Source organism: Pseudophryne corroboree, unplaced genomic scaffold, assembly GCF_028390025.1.
Source record: "Pseudophryne corroboree isolate aPseCor3 unplaced genomic scaffold, aPseCor3.hap2 scaffold_1920, whole genome shotgun sequence".
Classification (NCBI taxonomy): Eukaryota; Metazoa; Chordata; class Amphibia; order Anura; family Myobatrachidae; genus Pseudophryne; species Pseudophryne corroboree.
In genome coordinates this window covers 62,727-84,916 of record NW_026968560.1, presented here as the reverse complement: position 1 = coordinate 84,916, position 22,190 = coordinate 62,727, and the positions used below count along the sequence as shown (strand labels likewise).

General features: G+C 45.5%; 3 protein-coding genes across 3 annotated transcripts; all 3 read right to left on the bottom strand.

Moving 5' to 3' along the window:
• Positions 1 to 834: 834 nt before the first annotated feature.
• Positions 835 to 2,208, bottom strand: LOC135004342 (alpha/beta hydrolase domain-containing protein 17C-like; the record flags this gene model as incomplete). Its single annotated transcript, XM_063951802.1, has 2 exons — positions 1,688 to 2,208; positions 835 to 1,014 (listed from the first exon to the last, which is right to left on the bottom strand). Coding segments are annotated over exons 1-2 (701 nt in total), but the record flags the coding sequence as incomplete, so codon positions are not given.
• A 4,682-nt stretch (positions 2,209 to 6,890) lies between these two features.
• LOC135004339 (alpha/beta hydrolase domain-containing protein 17C-like) lies at positions 6,891 to 9,971 on the bottom strand. Its single transcript, XM_063951799.1, has 3 exons — positions 9,451 to 9,971; positions 8,598 to 8,777; positions 6,891 to 7,110 (listed from the first exon to the last, which is right to left on the bottom strand). Exons 1-3 carry the CDS (start codon positions 9,969 to 9,971, stop codon positions 6,891 to 6,893), a joined length of 921 nt encoding a protein of 306 aa, XP_063807869.1.
• Positions 9,972 to 14,742: 4,771 nt separating this feature from the next.
• On the bottom strand, positions 14,743 to 17,823 carry LOC135004350 (alpha/beta hydrolase domain-containing protein 17C-like). Its single transcript, XM_063951810.1, has 3 exons — positions 17,303 to 17,823; positions 16,450 to 16,629; positions 14,743 to 14,962 (listed from the first exon to the last, which is right to left on the bottom strand). The coding sequence occupies exons 1-3, from the start codon at positions 17,821 to 17,823 to the stop codon at positions 14,743 to 14,745; spliced, it is 921 nt and encodes a 306-aa protein (XP_063807880.1).
• Between the last annotated feature and the right edge of the window lie 4,367 nt (positions 17,824 to 22,190).

Sequence of the window (22,190 nt, the reverse complement as noted above, 5' to 3'; positions counted from 1 at the left end):
GTTTTCCAATCAGAAAAGACTCATGTACTCTAATTGGATTAGCATTCGGTATAAGATGGGATGGGTTCAGTATGCTATCCCAGTGGTTGGGATACCGGTGGTCACATGACCGTCACCGGCATTCTGACATTGAAGATCGGTGGAGGGGGTAAGTGTTTTTACTCATCCCTACCCTAACCTCCCGGGTGTGGCAGCTAGGGCTAACTCCCTGGGGGTGGTGGCTAGGGATAACCCTTGGGGGGTTGGCAGCTAGGGCTAAACCCCCCCAGTGCCTAACTCTAATCACCGCGGGCCCTAACACTAAAGCTCTCCACTATACTTACCTTCAGTGGTCGGTATTCCAGTGCCTGTGTACCAAGTGGTGTTGGCATTCCGGCGTCGGTCACATGACCGCCGGCACCCCGTCCATTGGAATGCTGAAGACATCCCACTGGGATACACATACAAACTGATTGGGCCAACTGAGCTGGGGGTGTATTTACTAAAGTTCGATATTTATTAATTTCAAATTGAGAGAAATCAATCTAAATGGATGTTGCATTCCGGGGGATAAAACACACATTTACTAACATTGAAAAAAATATATAAAAAGATTATGTGTTAGTAAATGTGTGTTTTAGAACACAACATCCATCCAGATGGATCTCCAACAGATAAAAATTGATGGAAATGGACATTTAGTAGATATACCCCTGTTGTTTGCCTGCCAACGCGCACCTAGGGGCCAATTCAGTTATCCAGTACGTGGGCTGACCCTGGTACTGCTTGCTCCCAGCACATACTAAACCCCACAAGTAACCTACAGCTTAATATAAAAACACAGCAATGTCTTACTTGGTGAAGGCATCCCAACAGTAGGCCCTCCGGGCGTTAGGATAGCCCATCCGCACACCTGACATGAGCGCCCCGTGCAGTATTACTGCTGCACATTTGTAGCGCGTGGCAAGGTCAACTGCCGGTGCTGTCCCAATGCTCTCTCCATACAGGATGATATTTTCCGCCGGGACTCCATATCTGTAGAGATAAAGCAGAAAAATGATCAAACTCCAATTACATCACTTCTATTGTGGTTCCTTATGGGAAACTTGTATATAAAGGCTGGATATCTGAACTAGGTAAATGACTGGATAACTTATATGAGTGATAGGCAGTGTATGTGTGGAACAGGACTACATAGGTTATGCACATTTACCTAGTTCCAGTCAGCTAGGAACACTAAGGAGCTAGGGGAGGGGAGCGTCCAGTCACATTGGAAGGAAACCCCTCTATGCTGCTAGATAGAATGGGGAGCCCAATAATGCAACATACTCTTACAGCACAGTACATATGGCAGTGCGTCCTATGAGGCAGGAGAGCAGAGGAAAGTGTCACCCCCTGCTTCTGCAGTAGTTACATCCTTTGGCTAAGACCCTATAATGCCAGCAATATATACCCACTGTCTTTATGTAAGCAAGTCCCAATACACCGATTACATTTATACTGTATAACCAGTTCATGCGGGGAGAGGAGTATATAAACTAATAGGAGCACAATACACAGCATATACATTCACCCTACGTAGTAAATAGTAGCCCTTACTGTAGCATATCCCCCACATACATACAGGACACCCATACACCACATGCAGGGTGTCAGGCAGAGGCTGTGTGGGGGCTGGGGAAGACTCATACACCCCAATCATACATACCGGGTCCTCAGGGCGAGCCAAGCTGCCTCGATGTCTGCATATGCGTTCTTCTCGCTTGGCTTTCCGCTGCTCACCCCATAGCCGGAGTAGTCGTAGGAGAATATATTGCACTTGATCTTGGAGCCTAGGGCAAGGTAGCGTCTGCACATCTTGCCTAGGTCAACAGCACAGTCGTGAGAGTAGAGGAGTGTGTAGCGGCTCCCAGGGACGCAGCGGACGTACATACAGGCCAGGCTATTCCCCCGCTTGGTGGTACAGCGGAACATCTCTACAGCGTCCAGCTTCTGCTGGGAGTGTGGCCAGTTAGCCCCTTCTGATAGCTGCAGATTACATACGGGAGGTAGACAGATTGTGGGGTCCACCTGCTCATCCTGCGCCAGGTCCTGTGCTGGGGCTGCCTCAATCTCACGTAGCGTGTACGTAGGCTCCGGGGGGTGAAAGGCCAGTTTGGCAATAATGCAGTTCAGCCTAGGTGGGCAGCAAAAGATCGAAAACAGCCTCCTCCACGAGAGGCCGTACATCCTCAAAGAGGGGTGTTGGGCCCGGTCCTAACACTCTGGACACTGGGCAGTGATCTTATAATAATAGTTCTATATAAAATACTTAATATAGCTATTCTAATCTAATAGTAATAATTATAAATAAAAGCTTAACAGCTCTGATAAAGACGCGACTTCTCACACTGATGTCTGGGAAGCAACTATTCTCTCTGAGTAACATCCAAGTGGATATGAGGTTATGACACGATTGTGACATCACAGACACTACCTGTCACTGACCAGGGCTGCATTGTGACATCACAGACACTACCTGTCCCTGACCAGGGCTGCAGCCTCAGCACCCAGCTGTCATTGTTACTGTATATTACTAGATTAGAGATGTATTGGTCATTACTATAACGTTTGTACATAATGTTTATCTATAGAATAAATGTAGCACACACATACTGTATATGAAATGTCACCTGTGTGATTATGGCCAAATATGTAGTGTGTATGGCTCCCTGCGCCCCTCACTTCTCCACCATTCCCTGATTGCAGGTAATCAGCGGAGGAGCGCACCAGCGCCTACCAGTGGCGTAACTAGAAATTTTTCTCCCCCAAGCCAAAAAATTCTTCGGCGCCCCCCCCCCCCCCCCCCCCATCCCCCATAACTGGCACTATTAAAGTTATAAATATGCGCGCGCCTTCGTCGCGCGCCGCAAAATAGGGTGTGTGGCTTCGTTGGGATGGGCGTGGCTTCACATAAAGGGGCATGGCATTGCAGGAAAAGACTACGTTGTACCCCAGTTTTCCAACCTGCACGCCCAGACGTTAGCCACCACTGGAAAGAAAAATAATCCTGATTCATGCCCCTTACATTATTTGTAATTTTTCCTCCTTATAGTAATGCCCAGTATACATTATGCCACATACTGCAATGGCCCTTAGACATTATGCCACACACAATAATGCACATGACACAATATGCACACACCATAATGCCCCCGACACATTATGCCACACACCGTAATGCCCCGGACACATTATGACAGGAATCGCAATGCCCGTTATACATTATGCTACACACTGCAATGCCCCTGATACATTATACCACATACCACAATGCCCGTGATATAGTATACAACACACCGTAATGCCTGACACATTATGACAGGAATCGCAATGCCCGTTATACATTATGCTACACACTGCAATGCCCCTGATACATTATACCACATACCACAATGCCCGTGATATAGTATACAACACACCGTAATGCCTGACACATACCGCAATGCCCGTTATACCCTATGCTACACACCGCAATGCCCGTTATACATTATGCCACACTGCAATGACCCTGAGACATTATACCACAATGCCCGTGATACAGTATGCCACACACCGTAATGCCTGTGACACATTATGACACACACCGCAATGTCCGTGATACATTATGCCACACACCGTAATGCCCATTACACATTAAGTCCTACAGTAAGGCTTCTAATTACTTTTAAATTACCTGCTCGTTGCCAGGGGTTTTCATGCTCAGGGTGTCATTCTCGTTGCCAGGGGTATCATGCACTGGGTGTCATGCTCGTTGCCAGGTGTTTCATGCACTGGGTGTCATGCTCGTTGCCAGGTGTTTCATGCACTGGGTGTCATGCTCGTTGCCAGGGGTTTCATGCACTGGGTGTCATGCTCGTTGCCAGGGGTTTCATGCACTGGGTGTCATGCTCGTTGCTAGGGGGTAGTGCTTGTTGCTACGGCTGTGCTCCCAGTGCCACATATGTCCCCAGTGCCAGATATTACCCCACGGTGCCAGGTACTCACATGACCCCAGTGCACAATATAGCCCCCCCCCCTATGTGCCAGGTACACATATACCCCCACAGTGCCACATATGCCCCCAGTGCCAGATATTCCCCCTCAGTGCCACATATGCCCCCAGTGCCAGATATCCCCCCCCCCAGTGCCACATATGCCCCCAGTGCCAGCTATTCCCCCCCAGTGCCAGATATGCTCCCAGTGCCAGATTCCCCCAACCCCCAGTGCCACATATGCCCCCAGTGCCAGATATTTCCCCCCAGTGCCATATATGCCCCCTCCCCCGCCGCCGCTGCTCCCCCGCTGGTTTGTGTTGGAGGGACACGGAGGGCACAGCGCGCGCCTCTCCTGTGTCCCTCCTGCATCATCTCCGGCGGCCACGGGTCTAATAAACGAAGTGCCGTTCGTGAGCTCTGATTGGCTCACGAACCAGCATTTCTTCTTTTAGACCCGCGGCCGCCGGAGATGATGCAGGAGGGACACAGGAGAGGCGCGCGCTGTGCCCTCCGTGTCCTCCAACACGGCAGGGAGGGTTAGTAGGAGCAGATTGACATGCGGACGCTCGTCCGCATGTCAATCTGTGCTAAATCAGTGGCGCCCCCGCAGCCCCTCGCCCCCAAGCCACCGCGAGGGCTGCGGGGGCAGTAGTTACGCCACTGGCGCCTACTTCCATATATTACGCACCCATCCTTAATCATGGCACATAATGATTACACGTTCCATATAACGCTATAGCATAACTGAGTCAGTACCAGTTATATTACAGCAATTCACATCGTTCCACTGTAATTTTTAGAACAATCCTAGAGGGCTTATTAACAATAGATTCCATGTATAGCACTCAACCTTTATATTCATAATAATATTATAAGGGCCCGGTCTACAGTATCTATCTACAGTATTTATCTATATTCATATCTACAGTATCTATCTTCATATCTACAGTTATCTATCTATCTATCTATCTATCTATCTATCTATCTATCTATCTATCTTCATATCTACAGTTTCTATCTATATTCATATCTACATTATCTATCTTCATATCTACAGTTATCTATCTATCTATCTATCTATCTATCTATCTATCTATCTATCTATCTTCATATCTACAGTATCTATCTATCTATCTATCTATCTATCTATCTATCTATCTATCTATCTATCTATCTTCATATCTACAGTATCTATCTTCATATCTACAGTATCCTATCTATCTTACTATCTTCATATCTGCAGTATCTATCTATCTATCTATCTATCTATCTATCTATCTATCTATCTATCTTCATATCTACAGTATCTATCTATCTATCTATCTATCTATCTATCTTTCTTCATATCTACCATTTCTATCTATATTCATATCTACAGTATCTGTGTATCTATCTATCTATCTATCTATCTATCTATCTATCTATCTATCTATCTATCTATCTATCTATCTATCTATCTTCATATCTACATTATCTATCTATCTATCTATCTATCTATCTATCTATCTATCTATCTATCTTCATATTTACAGTTTCTATCTATATTCATATTTACAGTATCTATCTATCTATCTATCTATCTATCTATCTATCTATCTATCTATCTATCTTCATATCTACAATTTCTATCTATATTCATATCTACAGTATCTATCTTCATATCTACAGTTATCTATCTATCTATCTATCTATCTATCTATCTATCTATCTATCTATCTATCTATCTATCTATCTATCTAAATTGCTCTACTGTCTTAGCCTCTACCACCTCTGATGGGAGGCTAGTCCATTTGTCCAATACCCTTTCTGTGAAGTAATTTTTTCTCAAATTTCCCCTGAATCCCTCCCCCCATCCAAATGTAATAGCCTCTCCTCTGATAGTCTGACACAGGGAGGGGACTATCACCCCGATCTATAACAGTAGTATACAGTATCTGTATTAATCAGGAGTCTGTCTCCCCAGTTACTTATTGAATTTATTTAATCTCCATATACTCCAGGCAGGTGATAATTTCTGCCCTCAATAGAAGATCATTTATTTCACGGCCGCTTATTACAAACCTCTACTGAGAGATACCGCACTTACTGATACTAATATATCAGCAGTATATCACCCTGGCACCAGCCCCCTCCATCTAACTCTTATTAGGTAGCAGTTACATAAATATGCACATCAGTGTGATATCACGCACTAACGGTGGGGCAGATGTGGGGGTGCGGAGGCCTGCTCCAGGGCTTAGTAACTGCTGTTACTCCAGTCTATGTACATTTGGTAGGATGAATATGGTGCGTCATCTCACTTGTATAAATGCAGCACAGCAGATGAATATAGTTATACAGATGCATATTTATACTAGTCCTAGTGGTATCTCTGTCAGTTATTCTATGGCAGGTCTAGATATTTTCCTTAGCAACTGTAGCTAACTGTAGTTCATATTCTTTTATTGGAGCTGTCTGTTCCTATGCACAATGGTTCTGCACCCGTACATCAGAACACAGCTATGGACAGTGAGGGATCCTGTGGCTTGGACAGATAATGTTGCTCAGCACACCTCTCCTCCTGAGATTATGTGATATTTGGCAACCTTCTATGGGGCCTATTTATCATTGTATATTCGCAGCTATATCCCCCATGCTTACAGCTTGTGTTCCTGAATGAGACAACGCTATGGAAAAATAACACAGACACCCTTGAGTTAGTTCAGATTGGTGTATTGTAAGAGAGCATTAGGCATTATATATATGTCAGATCCTGGATGTTAGCTCCCTGCAGTCCATGGTCGATATCTTTGACTGATGGATCTGATGGATCTATAATGCACCTAGGTGGAATGTGCCATCGAGAGGTCTCAGTCCCCCGGATTAGATGGTACTTGTACAGGGGCGGTGGTGGATTCATATATTGGGCAGCTCCTGAGAGATGAATTTCTGGAGTCTCACTAGATATTGCCTGTGCTTATGTAAATCCGTGTGCCCTCCTCCTTCCACCCAGAGAGGCTTTACAGCAGTTGGGCAGCGCTCATACATTGTCAGCCCATGGCAGAAGTCCACAACCGCATCTTTAGTCCCATGGATGATGAGTACCGGGCAGGTGACCTTGGAGATTTTGTCGATGCTGCAAAGGACATGATACAAAGGGATTATACAACAGAAACAGCATGGAGCTATCACACATGTAAAACGGACACTAAACATATAGAATGGAAATAATGCATCAGGTAACATGCAGAGCTGCTCATGTAGAAGGTCACATACAGGACTTTGGCAGAGCAATGTTGGACAATGAATCTACTGTTGGTAATGAGCCCAGTGCAATCTATTGACCTAATAAGCCAAAGTCATGCACAAGACTTCAACTTGTTTCTGTTATACAATACAAATAGGATGAAAGAGGAATAGTGCCGTATTTCCCATTTATAAGCAGCTATGATATATTGGGAGTAAAACCGGTGCCAGAGGTAACTTATCTGGGGATCCAGTGTTTAAGTTCTGCAGAAGTAGCCTCAATGTTGTACACACTCCCACTGCAGCTACGCCGGCTCCCGCAAACCGACAACTTGCTGCCTGTATGAGAAGACATTGAGGCGGCTGTAGTGAGGAGAGTGCGCAGACACCGGGGTCAATTGCTCACACAGGCAGAGCATTGCTCGCCAATGCGAGCATGCGAGATGAAGAGGGGCAGCAGTAGATGCAGGGTGTTACAAAACTGACAAGAGACACAGGGCCATAGCCCCCCAGAAAGGTTTCTGGTAGGGAATTATCCTGTTAGTTTTCCAATCAGAAAAGACTCATGTACTCTAATTGGATTAGCATTCGGTATAAGATGGGATGGGTTCAGTATGCTATCCCAGTGGTTGGGATACCGGTGGTCACATGACCGTCACCGGCATTCTGACATTGAAGATCGGTGGAGGGGGTAAGTGTTTTTACTCATCCCTACCCTAACCTCCCGGGTGTGGCAGCTAGGGCTAACTCCCTGGGGGTGGTGGCTAGGGATAACCCTTGGGGGGTTGGCAGCTAGGGCTAAACCCCCCCAGTGCCTAACTCTAATCACCGCGGGCCCTAACACTAAAGCTCTCCACTATACTTACCTTCAGTGGTCGGTATTCCAGTGCCTGTGTACCAAGTGGTGTTGGCATTCCGGCGTCGGTCACATGACCGCCGGCACCCCGTCCATTGGAATGCTGAAGACATCCCACTGGGATACACATACAAACTGATTGGGCCAACAGAGCTGGGGGTGTATTTACTAAAGTTCGATATTTATTAATTTCAAATTGAGAGAAATCAATCTAAATGGATGTTGCATTCCGGGGGATAAAACACACATTTACTAACATTGAAAAAAATATATAAAAAGATTATGTGTTAGTAAATGTGTGTTTTAGAACACAACATCCATCCAGATGGATCTCCAACAGATAAAAATTGATGGAAATGGACATTTAGTAGATATACCCCTGTTGTTTGCCTGCCAACGCGCACCTAGGGGCCAATTCAGTTATCCAGTACGTGGGCTGACCCTGGTACTGCTTGCTCCCAGCACATACTAAACCCCACAAGTAACCTACAGCTTAATATAAAAACACAGCAATGTCTTACTTGGTGAAGGCATCCCAACAGTAGGCCCTCCGGGCGTTAGGATAGCCCATCCGCACACCTGACATGAGCGCCCCGTGCAGTATTACTGCTGCACATTTGTAGCGCGTGGCAAGGTCAACTGCCGGTGCTGTCCCAATGCTCTCTCCATACAGGATGATATTTTCCGCCGGGACTCCATATCTGTAGAGATAAAGCAGAAAAATGATCAAACTCCAATTACATCACTTCTATTGTGGTTCCTTATGGGAAACTTGTATATAAAGGCTGGATATCTGAAGTAGGTAAATGACTGGATAACTTATATGAGTGATAGGCAGTGTATGTGTGGAACAGGACTACATAGGTTATGCACATTTACCTAGTTCCAGTCAGCTAGGAACACTAAGGAGCTAGGGGAGGGGAGCGTCCAGTCACATTGGAAGGAAACCCCTCTATGCTGCTAGATAGAATGGGGAGCCCAATAATGCAACATACTCTTACAGCACAGTACATATGGCAGTGCGTCCTATGAGGCAGGAGAGCAGAGGAAAGTGTCACCCCCTGCTTCTGCAGTAGTTACATCCTTTGGCTAAGACCCTATAATGCCAGAAATATATACCCACTGTCTTTATGTAAGCAAGTCCCAATACACCGATTACATTTATACTGTATAACCAGTTCATGCGGGGAGAGGAGTATATAAACTAATAGGAGCACAATACACAGCATATACATTCACCCTACGTAGTAAATAGTAGCCCTTACTGTAGCATATCCCCCACATACATACAGGACACCCATACACCACATGCAGGGTGTCAGGCAGAGGCTGTGTGGGGGCTGGGGAAGACTCATACACCCCAATCATACATACCGGGTCCTCAGGGCGAGCCAAGCTGCCTCGATGTCTGCATATGCGTTCTTCTCGCTTGGCTTTCCGCTGCTCACCCCATAGCCGGAGTAGTCGTAGGAGAATATATTGCACTTGATCTTGGAGCCTAGGGCAAGGTAGCGTCTGCACATCTTGCCTAGGTCAACAGCACAGTCGTGAGAGTAGAGGAGTGTGTAGCGGCTCCCAGGGACGCAGCGGACGTACATACAGGCCAGGCTATTCCCCCGCTTGGTGGTACAGCGGAACATCTCTACAGCGTCCAGCTTCTGCTGGGAGTGTGGCCAGTTAGCCCCTTCTGATAGCTGCAGATTACATACGGGAGGTAGACAGATTGTGGGGTCCACCTGCTCATCCTGCGCCAGGTCCTGTGCTGGGGCTGCCTCAATCTCACGTAGCGTGTACGTAGGCTCCGGGGGGTGAAAGGCCAGTTTGGCAATAATGCAGTTCAGCCTCGGTGGGCAGCAAAAGATCGAAAACAGCCTCCTCCACGAGAGGCCGTACATCCTCAAAGAGGGGTGTTGGGCCCGGTCCTAACACTCTGGACACTGGGCAGTGATCTTATAATAATAGTTCTATATAAAATACTTAATATAGCTATTCTAATCTAATAGTAATAATTATAAATAAAAGCTTAACAGCTCTGATAAAGACGCGACTTCTCACACTGATGTCTGGGAAGCAACTATTCTCTCTGAGTAACATCCAAGTGGATATGAGGTTATGACACGATTGTGACATCACAGACACTACCTGTCACTGACCAGGGCTGCATTGTGACATCACAGACACTACCTGTCACTGACCAGGGCTGCATTGTGACATCACAGACACTACCTGTCCCTGACCAGGGCTGCAGCCTCAGCACCCAGCTGTCATTGTTACTGTATATTACTAGATTAGAGATGTATTGGTCATTACTATAACGTTTGTACATAATGTTTATCTATAGAATAAATGTAGCACACACATACTGTATATGAAATGTCACCTGTGTGATTATGGCCAAATATGTAGTGTGTATGGCTCCCTGCGCCCCTCACTTCTCCACCATTCCCTGATTGCAGGTAATCAGCGGAGGAGCGCACCAGCGCCTACCAGTGGCGTAACTAGAAATTTTTCTCCCCCAAGCCAAAAAATTCTTCGGCGCCCCCCCCCCCATCCCCCATAACTGGCACTATTAAAGTTATAAATATGCGCGCGCCTTCGTCGCACGCCGCAAAATAGGGTGTGTGGCTTCGTTGGGATGGGCGTGGCTTCACATAAAGGGGCATGGCATTGCAGGAAAAGACTACGTTATACCCCAGTTTTCCAACCTGCACGCCCAGACGTTAGCCACCACTGGAAAGAAAAATAATCCTGATTCATGCCCCTTACATTATTTGTAATTTTTCCTCCTTATGGTAATGCCCAGTATACATTATGCCACATACTGCAATGGCCCTTAGACATTATGCCACACACAATAATGCACATGACACAATATGCACACACCATAATGCCCCCGACACATTATGCCACACACCGTAATGCCCCGGACACATTATGACAGGAATCGCAATGCCCGTTATACATTATGCTACACACTGCAATGCCCCTGATACATTATACCACATACCACAATGCCCGTGATATAGTATACAACACACCGTAATGCCTGACACATTATGACAGGAATCGCAATGCCCGTTATACATTATGCTACACACTGCAATGCCCCTGATACATTATACCACATACCACAATGCCCGTGATATAGTATACAACACACCGTAATGCCTGACACATACCGCAATGCCCGTTATACCCTATGCTACACACCGCAATGCCCGTTATACATTATGCCACACTGCAATGACCCTGAGACATTATACCACAATGCCCGTGATACAGTATGCCACACACCGTAATGCCTGTGACACATTATGACACACACCGCAATGTCCGTGATACATTATGCCACACACCGTAATGCCCATTACACATTAAGTCCTACAGTAAGGCTTCTAATTACTTTTAAATTACCTGCTCGTTGCCAGGGGTTTTCATGCTCAGGGTGTCATTCTCGTTGCCAGGGGTATCATGCACTGGGTGTCATGCTCGTTGCCAGGTGTTTCATGCACTGGGTGTCATGCTCGTTGCCAGGTGTTTCATGCACTGGGTGTCATGCTCGTTGCCAGGGGTTTCATGCACTGGGTGTCATGCTCGTTGCCAGGGGTTTCATGCACTGGGTGTCATGCTCGTTGCTAGGGGGTAGTGCTTGTTGCTAGGGCTGTGCTCCCAGTGCCACATATGTCCCCAGTGCCAGATATTACCCCACGGTGCCAGGTACTCACATGACCCCAGTGCACAATATAGCCCCCCCCCCCCCTATGTGCCAGGTACACATATACCCCCCCAGTGCCACATATGCCCCCAGTGCCAGATATTCCCCCTCAGTGCCACATATGCCCCCAGTGCCAGATATCCCCCCCCCCAGTGCCACATATGCCCCCAGTGCCAGCTATTCCCCCCCAGTGCCAGATATGCTCCCAGTGCCAGATTCCCCCAACCCCCAGTGCCACATATGCCCCCAGTGCCAGATATTTCCCCCCAGTGCCATATATGCCCCCTCCCCCGCCGCCGCTGCTCCCCCGCTGGTTTGTGTTGGAGGGACACGGAGGGCACAGCGCGCGCCTCTCCTGTGTCCCTCCTGCATCATCTCCGGCGGCCGCGGGTCTAATAAACGAAGTGCCGTTCGTGAGCTCTGATTGGCTCACGAACCGGCACTTCTTCTTTTAGACCCGCGGCCGCCGGAGATGATGCAGGAGGGACACAGGAGAGGCGCGCGCTGTGCCCTCCGTGTCCCTCCAACACGGCAGGGAGGGTTAGTAGGAGCAGATTGACATGCGGACGCTCGTCCGCATGTCAATCTGTGCTAAATCAGTGGCGCCCCCGCAGCCCCTCGCCCCCAAGCCACCGCGAGGGCTGCGGGGGCAGTAGTTACGCCACTGGCGCCTACTTCCATATATTACGCACCCATCCTTAGTCATGGCACATAATGATTACACGTTCCATATAACGCTATAGCATAACTGAGTCAGTACCAGTTATATTACAGCAATTCACATCGTTCCACTGTAATTTTTAAAACAATCCTAGAGGGCTTATTAACAATAGATTCCATGTATAGCACTCAACCTTTATATACATAATATTATTATAAGGGCCCGGTCTACAGTATCTATCTACAGTATTTATCTATCTTCATATCTACAGTATCTATCTTCATATCTACAGTTATCTATCTATCTATCTATCTATCTTCATATCTACAGTTTCTATCTATATTCATATCTACATTATCTATCTTCATATCTACAGTTATCTATCTATCTATCTATCTATCTTCATATCTACAGTATCTATCTATCTATCTATCTATCTATCTATCTATCTATCTTCATATCTACAGCATCTATTTTCATATCTACAGTATCCTATCTATCTTACTATCTTCATATCTACAGTATCTATCTATCTATCTATCTATCTATCTATCTATCTATCTATCTATCTATCTATCTATCTATCTATCTATCTTCATATCTACAGTCTCTATCTATCTATCTATCTATCTATCTATCTATCTATCTATCTATCTATCTATCTATCTATCTATCTATCTATCTATCTATCTTTCTTCATATCTACCATTTCTATCTATATTCATATCTACAGTATCTGTGTATCTATCTATCTATCTATCTATCTATCTATCTATCTATCTATCTATCTATCTATCTATCTATCTATCTATCTTCATATCTACATTATCTATCTATCTATCTATCTATCTATCTATCTATCTATCTATCTATCTATCTATCTATCTATCTATCTATCTATCTATCTATCTTTATATTTACAGTTTCTATCTATATTCATATTTACAGTTTCTATCTATCTATCTATCTATCTATCTATCTATCTATCTATCTATCTATCTATCTATCTATCTATCTATCTTCATATCTACAATTTCTATCTATATTCATATCTACAGTATCTATCTTCATATCTACAGTTATCTATCTATCTATCTATCTATCTATCTATCTATCTATCTATCTATCTATCTAAATTGCTCTACTGTCTTAGCCTCTACCACCTCTGATGGGAGGCTAGTCCACTTGTCCAATACCCTTTCTGTGAAGTAATTTTTTCTCAAATTTCCCCTGAATCCCTCCCCCCATCCAAATGTAATAGCCTCTCCTCTGATAGTCTGACACAGGGAGGGGACTATCACCCCGATCTATAACAGTAGTATACAGTATCTGTATTAATCAGGAGTCTGTCTCCCCAGTTACTTATTGAATTTATTTAATCTCCATATACTCCAGGCAGGTGATAATTTCTGCCCTCAATAGAAGATCATTTATTTCACGGCCGCTTATTACAAACCTCTACTGAGAGATACCGCACTTACTGATACTAATATATCAGCAGTATATCACCCTGGCACCAGCCCCCTCCATCTAACTCTTATTAGGTAGCAGTTACATAAATATGCACATCAGTGTGATATTACGCACTAACGGTGGGGCAGATGTGGGGGTGCGGAGGCCTGCTCCAGGGCTTAGTAACTGCTGTTACTCCAGTCTATGTACATTTGGTAGGATGAATATGGTGCGTCATCTCACTTGTATAAATGCAGCACAGCAGATGAATATAGTTATACAGATGCATATTTATACTAGTCCTAGTGGTATCTCTGTCAGTTATTCTATGGCAGGTCTAGATATTTTCCTTAGCAACTGTAGCTAACTGTAGTTCATATTCTTTTATTGGAGCTGTCTGTTCCTATGCACAATGGTTCTGCACTCGTACATCAGAACACAGCTATGGACAGTGAGGGATCCTGTGGCTTGGACAGATAATGTTGCTCAGCACACCTCTCCTCCTGAGATTATGTGATATTTGGCAACCTTCTATGGGGCCTATTTATCATTGTATATTCGCAGCTATATCCCCCATGCTTACAGCTTGTGTTCCTGAATGAGACAACGCTATGGAAAAATAACACAGACACCCTTGAGTTAGTTCAGATTGGTGTATTGTAAGAGAGCATTAGGCATTATATATATGTCAGATCCTGGATGTTAGCTCCCTGCAGTCCATGGTCGATATCTTTGACTGATGGATCTGATGGATCTATAATGCACCTAGGTGGAATGTGCCATCGAGAGGTCTCAGTCCCCCGGATTAGATGGTACTTGTACAGGGGCGGTGGTGGATTCATATATTGGGCAGCTCCTGAGAGATGAATTTCTGGAGTCTCACTAGATATTGCCTGTGCTTATGTAAATCCGTGTGCCCTCCTCCTTCCACCCAGAGAGGCTTTACAGCAGTTGGGCAGCGCTCATACATTGTCAGCCCATGGCAGAAGTCCACAACCGCATCTTTAGTCCCATGGATGATGAGTACCGGGCAGGTGACCTTGGAGATTTTGTCGATGCTGCAAAGGACATGATACAAAGGGATTATACAACAGAAACAGCATGGAGCTATCACACATGTAAAACGGCCACTAAACATATAGAATGGAAATAATGCATCAGGTAACATGCAGAGCTGCTCATGTAGAAGGTCACATACAGGACTTTGGCAGAGCAATGTTGGACAATGAATCTACTGTTGGTAATGAGCCCAGTGCAATCTATTGACCTAATAAGCCAAAGTCATGCACAAGACTTCAACTTGTTTCTGTTATACAATACAAATAGGATGAAAGAGGAATAGTGCCGTATTTCCCATTTATAAGCAGCTATGATATATTGGGAGTAAAACCGGTGCCAGAGGTAACTTATCTGGGGATCCAGTGTTTAAGTTCTGCAGAAGTAGCCTCAATGTTGTACACACTTCCACTGCAGCTACGCCGGCTCCCGCAAACCGACAACTTGCTGCCTGTATGAGAAGACATTGAGGCGGCTGTAGTGAGGAGAGTGCGCAGACACCGGGGTCAATTGCTCACACAGGCAGAGCATTGCTCGCCAATGCGAGCATGCGAGATGAAGAGGGGCAGCAGTAGATGCAGGGTGTTACAAAACTGACAAGAGACACAGGGCCATAGCCCCCCAGAAAGGTTTCTGGTAGGGAATTATCCTGTTAGTTTTCCAATCAGAAAAGACTCATGTACTCTAATTGGATTAGCATTCGGTATAAGATGGGATGGGTTCAGTATGCTATCCCAGTGGTTGGGATACCGGTGGTCACATGACCGTCACCGGCATTCTGACATTGAAGATCGGTGGAGGGGGTAAGTGTTTTTACTCATCCCTACCCTAACCTCCCGGGTGTGGCAGCTAGGGCTAACTCCCTGGGGGTGGTGGCTAGGGATAACCCTTGGGGGGTTGGCAGCTAGGGCTAAACCCCCCCAGTGCCTAACTCTAATCACCGCGGGCCCTAACACTAAAGCTCTCCACTATACTTACCTTCAGTGGTCGGTATTCCAGTGCCTGTGTACCAAGTGGTGTTGGCATTCCGGCGTCGGTCACATGACCGCCGGCACCCCGTCCATTGGAATGCTGAAGACATCCTACTGGGATACACATACAAACTGATTGGGCCAACAGAGCTGGGGGTGTATTTACTAAAGTTCGATATTTATTAATTTCAAATTGAGAGAAATCAATCTAAATGGATGTTGCATTCCGGGGGATAAAACACACATTTACTAACATTGAAAAAAATATATAAAAAGATTATGTGTTAGTAAATGTGTGTTTTAGAACACAACATCCATCCAGATGGATCTCCAACAGATAAAAATTGATGGAAATGGACATTTAGTAGATATACCCCTGTTGTTTGCCTGCCAACGCGCACCTAGGGGCCAATTCAGTTATCCAGTACGTGGGCTGACCCTGGTACTGCTTGCTCCCAGCACATACTAAACCCCACAAGTAACCTACAGCTTAATATAAAAACACAGCAATGTCTTACTTGGTGAAGGCATCCCAACAGTAGGCCCTCCGGGCGTTAGGATAGCCCATCCGCACACCTGACATGAGCGCCCCGTGCAGTATTACTGCTGCACATTTGTAGCGCGTGGCAAGGTCAACTGCCGGTGCTGTCCCAATGCTCTCTCCATACAGGATGATATTTTCCGTCGGGACTCCATATCTGTAGAGATAAAGCAGAAAAATGATCAAACTCCAATTACATCACTTCTATTGTGGTTCCTTATGGGAAACTTGTATATAAAGGCTGGATATCTGAAGTAGGTAAATGACTGGATAACTTATATGAGTGATAGGCAGTGTATGTGTGGAACAGGACTACATAGGTTATGCACATTTACCTAGTTCCAGTCAGCTAGGAACACTAAGGAGCTAGGGGAGGGGAGCGTCCAGTCACATTGGAAGGAAACCCCTCTATGCTGCTAGATAGAATGGGGAGCCCAATAATGCAACATACTCTTACAGCACAGTACATATGGCAGTGCGTCCTATGAGGCAGGAGAGCAGAGGAAAGTGTCACCCCCTGCTTCTGCAGTAGTTACATCCTTTGGCTAAGACCCTATAATGCCAGAAATATATACCCACTGTCTTTATGTAAGCAAGTCCCAATACACCGATTACATTTATACTGTATAACCAGTTCATGCGGGGAGAGGAGTATATAAACTAATAGGAGCACAATACACAGCATATACATTCACCCTACGTAGTAAATAGTAGCCCTTACTGTAGCATATCCCCCACATACATACAGGACACCCATACACCACATGCAGGGTGTCAGGCAGAGGCTGTGTGGGGGCTGGGGAAGACTCATACACCCCAATCATACATACCGGGTCCTCAGGGCGAGCCAAGCTGCCTCGATGTCTGCATATGCGTTCTTCTCGCTTGGCTTTCCGCTGCTCACCCCATAGCCGGAGTAGTCGTAGGAGAATATATTGCACTTGATCTTGGAGCCTAGGGCAAGGTAGCGTCTGCACATCTTGCCTAGGTCAACAGCACAGTCGTGAGAGTAGAGGAGTGTGTAGCGGCTCCCAGGGACGCAGCGGACGTACATACAGGCCAGGCTATTCCCCCGCTTGGTGGTACAGCGGAACATCTCTACAGCGTCCAGCTTCTGCTGGGAGTGTGGCCAGTTAGCCCCTTCTGATAGCTGCAGATTACATACGGGAGGTAGACAGATTGTGGGGTCCACCTGCTCATCCTGCGCCAGGTCCTGTGCTGGGGCTGCCTCAATCTCACGTAGCGTGTACGTAGGCTCCGGGGGGTGAAAGGCCAGTTTGGCAATAATGCAGTTCAGCCTAGGTGGGCAGCAAAAGATCGAAAGCAGCCTCCTCCACGAGAGGCCGTACATCCTCAAAGAGGGGTGTTGGGCCCGGTCCTAACACTCTGGACACTGGGCAGTGATCTTATAATAATAGTTCTATATAAAATACTTAATATAGCTATTCTAATCTAATAGTAATAATTATAAATAAAAGCTTAACAGCTCTGATAAAGACGCGACTTCTCACACTGATGTCTGGGAAGAAACTATTCTCTCTGAGTAACATCCAAGTGGATATGAGGTTATGACACGATTGTGACATCACAGACACTACCTGTCACTGACCAGGGCTGCATTGTGACATCACAGACACTACCTGTCCCTGACCAGGGCTGCAGCCTCAGCACCCAGCTGTCATTGTTACTGTATATTACTAGATTAGAGATGTATTGGTCATTACTATAACGTTTGTACATAATGTTTATCTATAGAATAAATGTAGCACACACATACTGTATATGAAATGTCACCTGTGCGATTATGGCCAAATATGTAGTGTGTATGGCTCCCTGCGCCCCTCACTTCTCCACCATTCCCTGATTGCAGGTAATCAGCGGAGGAGCGCACCAGCGCCTACCAGTGGCGTTACTAGAAATTTTTCTCCCCCAAGCCAAAAAATTCTTCGGCGCCCCCCCCCCCCCATCCCCCATAACTGGCACTATTAAAGTTATAAATATGCGCGCGCCTTCGTCGCGCGCCGCAAAATAGGGTGTGTGGCTTCGTTGGGATGGGCGTGGCTTCACATAAAGGGGCATGGCATTGCAGGAAAAGACTACGTTATACCCCAGTTTTCCAACCTGCACGCCCAGACGTTAGCCACCACTGGAAAGAAAAATAATCCTGATTCATGCCCCTTACATTATTTGTCATTTTTCCTCCTTATAGTAATGCCCAGTATACATTATGCCACATACTGCAATGGCCCTTAGACATTATGCCACACACAATAATGCACATGACACAATATGCACACACCATAATGCCCCCGACACATTATGCCACACACCGTAATGCCCCGGACACATTATGACAGGAATCGCAATGCCCGTTATACATTATGCTACACACTGCAATGCCCCTGATACATTATACCACATACCACAATGCCCGTGATATAGTATACAACACACCGTAATGCCTGACACATTATGACAGGAATCGCAATGCCCGTTATACATTATGCTACACACTGCAATGCCCCTGATACATTATACCACATACCACAATGCCCGTGATATAGTATACAACACACCGTAATGCCTGACACATACCGCAATGCCCGTTATACCCTATGCTACACACCGCAATGCCCGTTATACATTATGCCACACTGCAATGACCCTGAGACATTATACCACAATGCCCGTGATACAGTATGCCACACACCGTAATGCCTGTGACACATTATGACACACACCGCAATGTCCGTGATACATTATGCCACACACCGTAATGCCCATTACACATTAAGTCCTACAGTAAGGCTTCTAATTACTTTTAAATTACCTGCTCGTTGCCAGGGGTTTTCATGCTCAGGGTGTCATTCTCGTTGCCAGGGGTATCATGCACTGGGTGTCATGCTCGTTGCCAGGTGTTTCATGCACTGGGTGTCATGCTCGTTGCCAGGTGTTTCATGCACTGGGTGTCATGCTCGTTGCCAGGGGTTTCATGCACTGGGTGTCATGCTCGTTGCCAGGGGTTTCATGCACTGGGTGTCATGCTCGTTGCTAGGGGGTAGTGCTTGTTGCTAGGGCTGTGCTCCCAGTGCCACATATGTCCCCAGTGCCAGATATTACCCCACGGTGCCAGGTACTCACATGACCCCAGTGCACAATATAGCCCCCCCCCCTATGTGCCAGGTACACATATACCCCCCCAGTGCCACATATGCCCCCAGTGCCAGATATTCCCCCTCAGTGCCACATATGCCCCCAGTGCCAGATATCCCCCCCCCAGTGCCACATATGCCCCCAGTGCCAGCTATTCCCCCCCAGTGCCAGATATGCTCCCAGTGCCAGATTCCCCCAACCCCCAGTGCCACATATGCCCCCAGTGCCAGATATTTCCCCCCAGTGCCATATATGCCCCCTCCCCCGCCGCCGCTGCTCCCCCGCTGGTTTGTGTTGGAGGGACACGGAGGGCACAGCGCGCGCCTCTCCTGTGTCCCTCCTGCATCATCTCCGGCGGCCGCGGGTCTAATAAACGAAGTGCCGTTCGTGAGCTCTGATTGGCTCACGAACCGGCACTTCTTCTTTTAGACCCGCGGCCGCCGGAGATGATGCAGGAGGGACACAGGAGAGGCGCGCGCTGTGCCCTCCGTGTCCCTCCAACACGGCAGGGAGGGTTAGTAGGAGCAGATTGACATGCGGACGCTCGTCCGCATGTCAATCTGTGCTAAATCAGTGGCGCCCCCGCAGCCCCTCGCCCCCAAGCCACCGCGAGGGCTGCATAATGATTACACGTTCCATATAACGCTATAGCATAACTGAGTCAGTACCAGTTATATTACAGCAATTCACATCGTTCCACTGTAATTTTTAAAACAATCCTAGAGGGCTTATTAACAATAGATTCCATGTATAGCACTCAACCTTTATATACATAATATTATTATAAGGGCCCGGTCTACAGTATCTATCTACAGTATTTATCTATCTTCATATCTACAGTATCTATCTTCATATCTACAGTTATCTATCTATCTATCTATCTATCTATCTATCTATCTATCTATCTATCTATCTATCTTCATATCTACAGTTTCTATCTATATTCATATCTACATTATCTATCTTCATATCTACAGTTATCTATCTATCTATCTATCTATCTTCATATCTACAGTATCTATCTATCTATCTATCTATCTATCTATCTATCTATCTATCTATCTATCTATCTTCATATCTACAGCATCTATCTTCATATCTACAGTATCCTATCTATCTTACTATCTTCATATCTACAGTATCTATCTATCTATCTATCTATCTATCTATCTATCTATCTATCTATCTATCTATCTATCTATCTATCTATCTTCATATCTACAGTCTCTATCTATCTATCTATCTTTCTTCATATCTACCATTTCTATCTATATTCATATCTACAGTATCTGTGTATCTATCTATCTATCTATCTATCTATCTATCTATCTATCTATCTATCTATCTATCTTCATATCTACATTATCTATCTATCTATCTATCTATCTATCTATCTATCTATCTATCTATCTATCTATCTATCTATCTATCTTCATATTTACAGTTTCTATCTATATTCATATTTACAGTTTCTATCTATCTATCTATCTATCTATCTATCTATCTATCTATCTATCTATCTTCATATCTACAATTTCTATCTATATTCATATCTACAGTATCTATCTTCATATCTACAGTTATCTATCTATCTATCTATCTATCTATCTATCTATCTATCTATCTATCTATCTATCTATCTATCTAAATTGCTCTACTGTCTTAGCCTCTACCACCTCTGATGGGAGGCTAGTCCACTTGTCCAATACCCTTTCTGTGAAGTAATTTTTTCTCAAATTTCCCCTGAATCCCTCCCCCCATCCAAATGTAATAGCCTCTCCTCTGATAGTCTGACACAGGGAGGGGACTATCACCCCGATCTATAACAGTAGTATACAGTATCTGTATTAATCAGGAGTCTGTCTCCCCAGTTACTTATTGAATTTATTTAATCTCCATATACTCCAGGCAGGTGATAATTTCTGCCCTCAATAGAAGATCATTTATTTCACGGCCGCTTATTACAAACCTCTACTGAGAGATACCGCACTTACTGATACTAATATATCAGCAGTATATCACCCTGGCACCAGCCCCCTCCATCTAACTCTTATTAGGTAGCAGTTACATAAATATGCACATCAGTGTGATATCACGCACTAACGGTGGGGCAGATGTGGGGGTGCGGAGGCCTGCTCCAGGGCTTAGTAACTGCTGTTACTCCAGTCTATGTACATTTGGTAGGATGAATATGGTGCGTCATCTCACTTGTATAAATGCAGCACAGCAGATGAATATAGTTATACAGATGCATATTTATACTAGTCCTAGTGGTATCTCTGTCAGTTATTCTATGGCAGGTCTAGATATTTTCCTTAGCAACTGTAGCTAACTGTAGTTCATATTCTTTTATTGGAGCTGTCTGTTCCTATGCACAATGGTTCTGCACCCGTACATCAGAACACAGCTATGGACAGTGAGGGATCCTGTGGCTTGGACAGATAATGTTGCTCAGCACACCTCTCCTCCTGAGATTATGTGATATTTGGCAACCTTCTATGGGGCCTATTTATCATTGTATATTCGCAGCTATATCCCCCATGCTTACAGCTTGTGTTCCTGAAT